Consider the following 12,193-nt stretch of genomic DNA (forward strand, 5'->3'; position numbering starts at 1 on the left):
CTTGTTTGGGGTAGAATAGAAGTAATTATGTTCAGTGATGTTACTTTTGAATTCAAACTCTTCTAACTAACTGCACTTTCTGAAGGTTAAATCCATATTTTTGCAGACAGTGTCTACTTCTAGCAGTGATAATGCTCCATGTTTAGAGTCACCACCAAGGGCTGGTGTGCAGACCAAGGTCACTGCTAAATCCTGTGCACCACACAGAGGGGGGCAGAAAGTAAAGGCTGCACCTGCAGGGAGGAGCGGACAGGACAGGGGACCCTAAATTCACCAGTGGGGTATTCCATCCCACATCCCTCATATTCAGCATTGAGCTGAGGGATCACAAGTGTCAAGATCCTTCCTCTCTTTTGCTTCTCCTTCACTGGCTGGCACCCAGAAGAGCAATCCATTCATTCTGCCTTTGATCCCAAGCCATGTGTTCCTGAACCCAATTCCAGAACCCAGCTCCTGTACCCAGTTGCCTTCTGCTGCTGAGTCCAGCCTGGGACTTTTCCCCAGGGCCTGCTCCCAGCATTGGGGTGACGGTGACCTATTGCCATCAGAGGGGTTGGAGGCAGTTGGGTTTGATACTTTGTTTGTATATATTTGTATATATACCATTATTAGTAGCATTGTTATTATTTTCATTAAAGCTGCTTTACTTTTCTAATTGATAAATCTCTCTCCCTTGATTTCCTTTCCCTTACCCTTTTTAGTGGGTGGGAGAGCGGTTAACAGAGCATCTGTTACAAGTCTGGGGGCAGCCCTGACCCTAGACCATGACACACCTATGTAACAGATAATAGACATATGCTATAAAAATAATTATTAGTGCTTATACCGTTACAACACTAATTAACCAATGATTTGCTCAGGTTCATTAGTAATGCGGAAGGTTGGGCTGTAACTCACCCGTAAACATATTATTAATCCCTGCACTACTCAAGCAATGTTAGAATGGCTTTTTCCTTGCTAGGGCACCTTCAGTGCAACGGAAAGGAAAAACATGAGTTGCATCTGTTAGATCTATTTCTCACCAAAAAAGATTATAGCAAGACCGTACAATGACAGTATTACATAAGCTGTCTTCCTTTATCCAGTAACAGTATCCTCTAATGATAATCAATGCACGAAGGCAGAATATTAACCGAGCAATGAAAGACTTGCACGATGAGACTGCAAGTAGCCTATGCTACCAAGAAACCACACCTTAAAGGTGTTTAGAATGCAGAGAAACAGTTGCACTCCTGATTCTCAGAGCTTTCACTTTTTACCCATCTTTAAAGTTACTGAGTTCCACTCACAGTCAAACTGTCACGATCCCCCCCCTCACGCTATGGACCGTTCACCTTAGCCAAGTCAGCCTGGCTCTGCTGCACTGCCAGCTCCTTTTCTGTAAAAAAGACTTCCTCCCACAGTCCAGCCTCTGTTACAGGTCAGGATCTTTCCACCATCACATCCAGTGGAAAACATTTTCAGAAGCTCTCAACCTGCAGCAGCTGAAAAGCAGAACAGCTTAGAAAAAGCAGATGCCACACTGCATGTATTTACATCACCCAAGACATGCTGAGTACTTGTTAGCATTTCAAAATACCTAGCTTAAAAACCTCTCTTCTTTACATATGGCACCATCTCTCCAGTCAATTAAGGCTGTAATCTACGCATCAACACAGGCTTCCCTGGAGGCCTTCCTGTCTGACTATTAACTCTAGTTTCCTAACTTGTTCAAATCTATTCTCACCAACAGGCTGATGAACCAGCTTCCATATTCTGGCTTCTCAACCACCCCCCCTCACCCACCCTGAAAGATACTAACTTCCCCCACTCACTTCCCACCAGCTACAACACTGGCACAGAAGCTTTCTGCCTAGACACTGTTCTGATCACATCTTAAGTCTTCTTTTCATTCTTCCACTGCCTCTGACCACAAACAGAAGCTATTCTCTTCAAAAATGTCTTTTTTTACTTTATCCGTACCATAATGTGACATTTACGTTTTCAAGAGATTTAGGAAACCACTTTAGGGAAGGGGAAATGAGCATAGGAAACTATACTCGGCCACAAAACACATTAACACAAAATTTCACAGAAGTATGAGGGAACTACATGATCTTTCCCCACATCCCTGGCAAATCAACATAGGAAGTTAACAAGCATTGATTTGGTATTTGAGGTACTGAGCTGCAAACATTTCAAACCAACCCAAGGGATCTTCCTTGGTCACGTATGTTAAGTATGCATTACTAATTATGTGAAATTCTCACTGGGAACATTTCCTAGGAGAGACAACCTCAGACTTGCAAGACTACAAAAAAAAGCCACCAACAAATCCCATCTGTTTTTAAAGCTACAGAGTTATTACAATGTTATTTTAAAAACTTAGTAATGAGCTTTTTATTTTTATATAGGCACCACACTAGCTTAATAAGATACATAGTTACACTATCTTCCAAAATTAATTAGGGTTTTTAAATAGAATATACTGATTTAAAGCAGAGCAAAGCCCTTGAAGCACAAGATTAACTGTTGTGAAGGCATTTCTAAAAAACTGTTGCAAAAAAAAAAAAAATTAAAAAATCTCACTAGTACCCACTACTGGAGTCAAGCTGTTCCAAAGCTTGATGTGACAGAATCAGAACATTCCCTTAGCTTCTTTAAAATAAAAAGTTCTAACAAACCTTTGTTTCAGTAGAAATGCAGGCATCTGTTTCCGTTTCTCCATTGTACCAAGATATTTGGAATGGAGATACAAAGCCATTTTCCTTGAGGGAGACCACAGATGTGGAACTGTAATGACGTAATTACAGTACAGCTTACATAGAAGTTCAAGCTAATGAGAAGCATCAACACAACTATTTTAAGTTTCTAGCCACTAATGACAGACTAGCAAGACCATAACCTTGCTCCTTACCAAAAGAAAATAATCGCAGCGTTGAGTTCAGGACTGAGCATTTAAGCATCAGACATGAAGACTACTGCTGTGAAGGCCCAGCAAGAGAACTACTTCTGTGTAGAATCTGCTACCATCAAGAACACATTTAAAGCATACCTTGATCCTCAGTTTGGGGATGCAGTTATGCCAATATTTCTTGATTAAGAGCCTACTGTGGACCTCCACATATGTCACAGCTACCTATTACTGGACTAGCATTATTCTGCATTTCCAAGACACTGTTATAGCAAGGATCTTAATTTTTAAGCACTAAGCATGTCTGTTAACAGAGAACAGGCTAACACTGCCTAGATTATCTAAGCAGGGCACCAAAGTCGACTCATGAGACAGAAACCAGCATGAAACATTTCACATGCAAGGGCTACAATGGCTTAAATTAAGTATTTTTGTGGACTTACATATTTGAATCACAGAGCAGGCAACCCATTCATTGATTCTCACAAAAAAAACCAGCACACATTTATTGACTCAACAGCTCACAGGAAGGGTGGTAAACAACTCCGTATAATTTGGTTTTTACCTTTTATTGGGCAATTAGCTTAGTCATCACCTTCATTTCAAAACCCAGATTCATCATTTTTTACCTTATTGCCACAATTCAGTGGATGTACTTTTAATTAATTCAATGCTAAAAGTCTCATTTACTGATAAAGTACTTGCAAACTGAGGCAAGTAAACAGAAATTGTTCCTTTAAGTTCTTGCACCTGACTTCAGCCATGTCATGCTCTTATCAGATTGTTGTCTTACCTCAGACCACAGGAGCTGCACAGCTCGAACGAGTTCCTCCACCATTTCCCAACAGCAATGACAGGAACAGCCCCACCTTTTCCCAGGCACAAGAACTTTAAGGCTATAGCAAAGTTTGATTCTGAACTTTATAACCTGGACAAGGCAGGATGAATTTCCACTTCCAAAATTATCCAAAATTATTTGCTGTAGAGACAATCTGAGAAGGCTGGCAGTCGAGTGCTTTCTATCCTAGCTTAGCTTCTGTTACAGAAGGGATTGGACATATCATTACCACCAAAGACTCAAAACATGCAGTTTAGCCCTCAGCTATGCAAAAGTAGCTCCAGCTACGCAAAAAGACTGAAATTTTAAAAGTCTTCCTTGTGCTCAAAAAACAAGCTCTCTTTTCCTCTGGAACACATGGAAACAACTGAAAGAACACAATCCTGAAACATCCGAATTATTCCTTAATTGAACTGAAGATGCTGAATACAGACTTAACTAACAGCCATTATCAATTCTGTTGAGGCTTTTTCCCTTCCTATACCTCATTCCCCTACATAACTGACATTTTCAGGTAAGTAAAATTAAAATACTGGAGACATGTTAACTCATTAAATAGACACACTCTGGAAATACCTATTAAACACTCCCTGAAAGTAAGAATTTAACACTGGTATCTAGTTCCCCTAAGATGCCAACACCCTGCTGCTGTTCTTCAAGGCCAAGCAGAGTGTTCTCTCAGCTTGCATGTTTTATATTAAACCACCAATAATTGTTGCTAGAATGTAATCTACTAAATTTAAGAAATAGATCCATAAAGTGACTTAAGAGCTTAGGTAGCTCTGACCCACATACCCTGAGAATTCACTGATCAAATCCAAAATGCTCTACTGAATTTCCCCAATGCACAGCAAATTTTAGAAGCCAGTTTTTTTTAACACAGCAAAAGAAGGATGCTCTGCAGAAAAGCAAGATCTTTTATGACTGTTTAATATTTATGGCCCATTTTTCCTGTGCTTTCCTAACAAGAAACCACACCAGAAAGTTGCTTTCATGTTTTTATTGTATGCCAAAGTTCATTAAAGACAGAAGTTTGCCTGTATACAAGTTACTCAAAAGTTGTGTCTAGGCAGAGATTAGCAATCTGACTTATTTCAAAGTATAGATTTGCTCAGTCAGGCCACAAAAATAATATTGTGTACAAGCAGTAACTAAAGAGCTGCATGTTCAAGAAGTTTCCAAGTATCACAGATCCTGAGATCTCATCAAGAACTAGAATCAAGGCAGTCATAATACAAAATAGCAGCTCCCCATAACCTTTTCAAGTTTTAGTTTTATTCAGAAAGTGACACTTAGTTCAGTTTGCCTCACTCTTTGAAGCTTCATCGAAGTTTTCAACAAGATCTACAAAAAGAAGAATGTTGAAATTAAAGTTTGACCCGCTTCTGCTTTGCCAAACATTTTGGCTTTGTTCTGTGTTTTGTTTTTTACTTTCCAAAATTCTACTTCATATCAAGTGCTTACAACACAAAAAAACCCCAACACCTTCAACTTGTAAAATAAAGCCCAAATAACATTCAAGAGCTTCATGGTTCATTCTTCTTGCTCAACCAAGGAAGTTTTGGATGGTTCATGATAAAGCACAATTCCAAGAGCAGTTAACTCCATTATACCCAGAACTAGGTGAAGTGATACTTGGAAGGTAGTTTCTTCCCCCTCTTCTTATTTAATATTAAATAATAATCTTAACCATAGCTGTTACTTCTACACAGGACAAAAATACTAGCTCAAACTATTAAGTCTCTCATGGTGTCTGAAAACAATGAAATCATCTGTCCACAAATTCTGTGGCAGCGAATAATCAATAGTCTTACCATCCTGGGCCCAATCTTATGCTACATATGCTAGCCCTCAGGGAAATTCACTTCCTTTTCTTCCACTGCATGCTTGTTCTTACCTGGAACTTCATCATCATCATCTTCACCAGTAGCAAGTGGTGCTTTTCCATCCACAGCTGCAAGAACAGTTGAAGAGCATCAGTCAAGCTCACCACAGGCATCTCGATTAGTTGCTTTGCTTTGTGTTTTTTTAAAACATTACCAAGGATTCTGAGCCAAACTGCAATGCTTCATCATGCTCCCTTGCTGAACAAAAATCTTCAGCTAACCTATGACAACGTTCAAACAGCCCAGCAGGGAAATGTGAAGATGTATCCTAAACCAGCTTAGTAACCACCATCTTAGCTTGGTATATTACATGCCTTGCATGGTAGTAACTTTCACCTACAAGTGCAGAGACTGATTTCACCAATTTGTCTTAAAAGCATCATCAAGGAAAAGAAAAGCTCTTTTGGTTCTAGGTCTTCAAGGGAAACTGAGGTGTAATTGTGCAGGCAGACACACATGACTAGAGGTATTTAAAGATATTATTGTTCCCTGACAAAGTCAGGTGAATATGGAGCTGGATGCACAATTTTACACTTAGCTGGTTGAGGTAACCACATGTTCTGGGCCACACATCTGGTACCTCCAGTAATTTCCTAACCTTTCCCACTGTGTTTGCCAGAGCTGGTGAGACTTCACCACATCCACTGTAGCAGTCCAGTGAGAACCTGTTGAACTGCCTGCAGCAGTACAGTGCCAGGAATAGGCACCCTAGCTCCCTGAGAGCCCGTGCCACTGCTTTTACTGCTATTCTTAGCTGTACTGCAAGGCCAAACTGTCTCGTACTCTCTATCACCTCAGTTTTATCCTCATTAATCCTTCTCAGTTTTCAAGAGAAGCATGAGGAAAAGATGGGTTCATACTAGACCTGTGCCCTGATTCTAGAGAACCAAAACAGATGAAAGCCCAAACTTTGGTCTTTCTGAAATGGCTCAGAACAAAGTCACTGCTAAACCTTCTTTTGGATTTTTTTGTTTTTTTTTAAACAGCAGAAAGCTGTTACATCTTAAGTGCATCTTAGTGTGAAATATGACATTTTAAAAGCAAACTGTGTTATTTCCTCCTAAACTGTCTGCATCCTCTCTCATACCCAGGACCAGACTAAGTTTACTTTAGCACCTGGAAATGCAGTCATCACAGACACTTTGCTCTTCAATGTCAGGCTTCCAAAATAGCAGATAATGCTGAATGGAAATTTTTGTGCAACTACTCTGGCATACACCCAAAGTAGAAAGGAATAGCTACTTACTAGGTCATACAAAGCACGTCCTTTAAACAAGCTTCCCTCATACTAAAAACGCACAATTTAACTTATCCATCCAGAATATACCCACCTTATGAGATGAGAGATATTCTGGGATCATTTTAAATAATTTGATTGGTTTTGTTGTTTGTTTTTGTTTGTTTGTTTTTTCTCTCAAGCCCTACTACTACCACAAGGAAGCCACACAGGTGACATCAGAAGGAAGGGGATGGGCTCCACAGAGGAAAAAAATAAAACACAGTTTGCCCCACCTCCAGAAGACTACTTTTATGAGGAATTTTTTTAATGGGATGTTGACAGGAGGAAGTATGGAAGCCAACTCTGAGAATGAAAATAGAGGCTGTCTTGTCAGCAGCAATGCAGAGAAAGAAAAAACACTTAACAATCAAGTTTGGAACTACCAGAAAATGGACACAATGGTATGCTTCTCCCTCATTCCCCTGTGTTTAGGATGTTCCATACCTCGGAAAGAATGGGCTTAAGATATTTTGGACTAGTAGGAAGACCACACATGACACTGGGAGCATTCCTCCTGTACTTCAACAAGCCTGTCTTTCACTCCCATTCCTCACCTTGTTGAGGCAGCACCTTTTCCAAACAAACCCCAAATATTTATGTCCTTCCTCTTTTCCCACAAAGTTTTAGGAAGAACAAGTGTTCATGTTCTTCAACCAATTTAAGGATGGAATAGAAAATTGGTACATATAACTTAATGCTCACACCAGCTCTGTTCTCTACACTGTCTGACACACCAAAATTTTAACATACTTCCTTACAAACACCGTGTAATTCCCTCCTAGCTATCAAAAAGCCCACCCAAGAAATACCTCCACCACACTCGTGAGGCAGTGAATCAGTTATGAGATACCTGTCCTCAAGTCCCTTCTGCCATTACTTACATCTCCATTCAAAGCATGAGACAGACACACTCAAAATCTTTCTTTGAAAAGCTAACCCTTCCAGAGAAGCTATACCTAGCTTTAAGGAGAAAGGTACGTCACAATGTGGTGGCACACAGAGAAGTAAACTAGCACAAAATCAAGTCTAGCTTCAGCTCTTCAGTCCAAGACCAGCTGCAAGATATGCTAACAGGCGCCTCTGCTTTATTTGGCTATACTCATTATTGCATTTGAGGTATAAATAAGATCTAAGAGTTCCAAATCTTTATAGCCATTTTATAATACACTTGCTGACAGCAAGAGTGCACTGAATGTCACTGCTGCTACAGAAACAAGCCTCACTAGCTGCCAACATGAAACGTGTTCAAGTTTCAACTTACACTGCTTGGGTAGGGCTTCTGCCAATCTCCTCAGGCTGGTCAGACTGTCAGCTCCGAGCTGGTTTAAGATGCTAGGAAGCATTTCTGTCAGCTGCTTTGTCTCAGCATGGCCGATGACAGTGAAAGTGTTAGCAGCCAGAGACGCCTGAACTTTAGGGTTATTGAAGTGAATGACTGTTCCCTGGTTGGTAAACATGTTTACCTGCAAGAAAAAAAATCCAGCATTTGAAGCAATGTAGCAAGATTTTTCTATCAACAGGACACAAAGTTTTCAAAGACCTGCTGATAATTTACAGAAAAGTATGTTACTTACTGGGGCATTAATTTTGATACATTTTCTGTTTCTATATAGGTAAGGGTTTTTTTTCCTTTTGAAGCAATTACCTCTTCAATTCCAGAAATATTGTTGACTCCCAGTTTCTTCAATGAAAACTGAAGTTTCTTGTCATCTGCTGTAGCTGTTCGGTGGACAACCTTCTTCTTTCTGCGGGCAGTACCCTTTCCAGGAAAAAAAAAAAGTCATATATTGCTTCAGTAGCTCTTCACAAACTCTGATCCTCAGAGCCATGTAACTGCTCTGCAGGCATCTTCAAATTAATTTAACATACAAAGTTCTGCTTGTGTGTTACAGTGCACACAACCCCACCCCTCCAAGTGCACTGCAGCAGCCTTTCCCCTGCTATAAAGCAAGCTCTGCGCATCTGAGAGAAGCATGAGGTTTTAGAAACCTCTGTTTCTCAGGTGCACCAGAGAGCATTTATTCCACAGCTCTTACAGGGATTCTGCAGAGTCTCAGAAAATAAAAATTCCAGGTTTACCTTTGTCTGTTATCATGGACATAAAACTGAAGAAAAAGCACAGCTTAGGTACCTTCTGAAGCTTATGAATTTCTTCTTACATCATCTTTCTTAAACTGTAGCCAAATTTTGATAATAGAGGCCATGATGTTATGAACACATCTTTAAGAAACAAATGTTTCTTAACGTGTTCTCAAACCTAAAATGCTCAGTTTTTATTCCAAATAGACATACCTCACCTGATGGACTTAGATATTTGAAGAACACTTATTTTCCAAAACTGTTTCATAAATATTATTTTTAAAAGTCATAGTATTCCAGACCATTCCTGTTGAGCAAGCAAAAGCAGCAAAGGTTAAGTTCCCCTTCAGACAAAGAGCTCTAGATTCCTCCGGGGAAACAACTGCCCCATTCTTCTGCTGACCACTTGCCCAATACAGAATGATATTACCATTAACACGGAGACCAGCAGCCAAACCCCTCTCTCCACTCTCACATCACACACCAGAAATTCAAAGTGCCAGCCAGCCACAGGAAGGAACAAGTCAATGCACTCACCCAGCACAGTGGACATGAAGAAGTGAGAAAGCCAGGCGAGCAGCCAAGCCATGGGAGATGGCAGGAGCCATAGCTACCAGGGAACTCAGGGACAGCTTCATGTTCTGGCCCTGTCATCCTGGGAACTCCATTTGCCATGAAGGGTTAGGGAGCCCTTCTGATAGCCACAATCCCCACACAGTACATCCACAGTATAAGCAAGCCTCCCAACCCCACTGCAGGCACAGTCAGCTCTTACAAAGGTGGCTTCTTGCCTCACCTCCAAGTTACTTTAGGAGGTGGGGGCACCTGGTGGGGGTCTCCTAATCAGTTCCCACCCAAGGCTGGCCAGACCCTGGGTGAAAAGCAGTCAGGAGGATCTTCCTTGCCTGGTTGTGAGCATCATCCATATGCCCACCCTCATTCAGGGCTGGGGGTTTAACCCCAGCCCTTCACCCATATTAGAAGGTTCATATACATATGAAAAAGTAGAAAGTATGATTCTACACTTCCTTGCAAAATCGTAAGGCTTCAGTAAAATCTGACATGAAGCCTCTAGGAACAGGTGGAACTAAGCTGCCATTTGACACAATGTAACTACTAATCTAAGCCTTCCTACTTCAACTGCCAATCTGCCACATGCTAGCACTAGGAGAAAGCCCTGCTGCCCAGTGGCACAAACAGCTGCAATCTCTTTTGACTTAAATGGTGGAAGTTAGCAAACTGTCTGGACACTGACACCTCTAGTATAACCCAGTTACAACCAATTGAGAACATTAATGGCAAATTCACTTGAAACTAGCACTTGGAAGACTTCAGCTCAAAAGCTTAGTTTTTTGTCTAGAAAACTGGATATTCACTCCCTACTACTGTCAAGTTAGTGCACACAGTGATTTGAAAACTGCTCAAATAATAGACGTGGCTTTATTTTAATAGTTGGAATATCCAGGAAATAGAGCCACATAAGGCAGATGTTCAGTCTCTCTGGACAAAAGACCTCTCTACGTATTTCAAAATACCATGCCTTGAATTGAAGCCTGTGTAGGAACATGTGCCTCCTTTTTTACCTGTCTTAAACAGATGCCAAACGTTAGAGAGACCAAGTTAATGTAAATGAACAGCTGCTGCTTTCACCCCCACAGATTTAGCATTCTAAAGGCTACAGGTTTTTACTAAACAAATTCTACCCTGATCACGCTGAGGCTTGCTGTTCACACTCCTCCACCTCCATAATAAAGAAGAGTGGGTACAACAGGCCAACAACAGTGGAACACTACAGACTCATCTGCCACTCCTCTAAAAAGGGTTTGGAAGACAACCCACAACATTTAGTTGCAGCTATAGCCTACACAAAAATATCAAATTTTGTGCAACAATAGTACTACAACGGCCCTTCATCTAAACATTGTATTTAACCTGTTTGTAAGATCTGCAGCTTTGCAACACCATGCAAACCTTCCAGCAGAGGCCATGTGCAACCTCCTCACACAAAAGGTGACTCTTCCCCCTTTGCCACCTCCATATCCATCTCAACTACATAGTAAAAAACTCATGAAGAACCCCAGTAATAATTTCCAGTTCTAAAACAAATAATAGTTTTAAAAAAAAACACAGTTATAAAAAAAAAAAAACACAACACACAACCCCACAAACAACAAAGTTCAGGCACTCAAAGTATTTCACACAACAATTTCAAAACTGAATGACAGCACCACCAGCATATTCTAAGCTTCACTTAATGTCTCTAAATGACCTGTATTGATCAGAGAGCTGTAAGAGCTGTAATCCGAATACATGCTCTTACATGACAAACATTAAAAGCCTTTATAGTCAATAAACACATGCTGTTAACGTGCATGCAAACGTCAATATAATACAGCAGTACTCTGCTTAATCAGTAACCCATATAAGGAATATGCAAAATCACCAAGCCAGTTAATTACTAAACTAAACCCTGATTTAAGGCTGCCTACATCTCCCACTAAAGAGAAAAAAAATTCAACACAGCAGTGAAAGCTCCTGAGAACCCTGACAGCAAAAGCTCTGTTGAACTGTTTGTATTATACAACATTGTGTGTACACTTCATCAAGTACAGAAAAATTACTAGCAAATTTCTGCCATAAAACAGACACTGTAATTAAAATGTTTACTATTGTAACTATACTAAACACTTTTTATTTTTTGATTATAAGCAGTCACACAGCTACATATCTTCAGATGTCGTAATAAAAGAGAAAGGCTTTCCGAGCACGTTACTCTACAACATAAGACTATAACAAATATAGAATTTCCAACGTTGCCCTAAAGGGCCAAAAAAAAAAGTCAACAAGCAACTTACAAGATTTCTCATGCAAGTTTGGAGTATAACCTTCTATAATCTGTTAAGAAAACTCCACCCACGCTCACCTGCTGCAAGATCTACTCAGTTCAAATCCTACACGCCTTCTAAAATAGCCCGTACAAGAAAACAGGCTGCAAGTCTAGTGTAGCCCATTATCAGAAACACAAAATGAAAAGGCCTAGTGCTCTGGCAACTAGATCTTGCTCCTCCTCCAGGATTGACTCTGGAGATGCCTACAGCAGCGCCGCTTCTCCCAATGACAGCCAAGCGAAGCTGAGAGTACCGAGGGCTGCCCCCCGCCCCAGTTTTCGGGACCCTCGCGCTAGGCCTGCTATGCACGCAGGGACACCCAGTCCCGAG

At 40.6% G+C, this 12,193-nt stretch overlaps 1 protein-coding gene across 1 annotated transcript; it reads right to left on the bottom strand.

Annotated features, from left to right (window-relative positions):
* Window positions 1-4,716: 4,716 nt before the first annotated feature.
* BTF3 (basic transcription factor 3) lies at window positions 4,717-8,664 on the bottom strand (the record flags this gene model as incomplete). Its single annotated transcript, XM_008946297.1, has 4 exons — window positions 4,717-5,075; window positions 5,629-5,685; window positions 8,158-8,359; window positions 8,542-8,664. Coding segments are annotated over 4 exons (429 nt in total), but the record flags the coding sequence as incomplete, so codon positions are not given.
* Between the last annotated feature and the right edge of the window lie 3,529 nt (window positions 8,665-12,193).

This window comes from Merops nubicus, unplaced genomic scaffold (genome assembly GCF_000691845.1).
Source record: "Merops nubicus isolate BGI_N331 unplaced genomic scaffold, ASM69184v1 scaffold1088, whole genome shotgun sequence".
NCBI classification, from domain to species: Eukaryota; Metazoa; Chordata; class Aves; order Coraciiformes; family Meropidae; genus Merops; species Merops nubicus.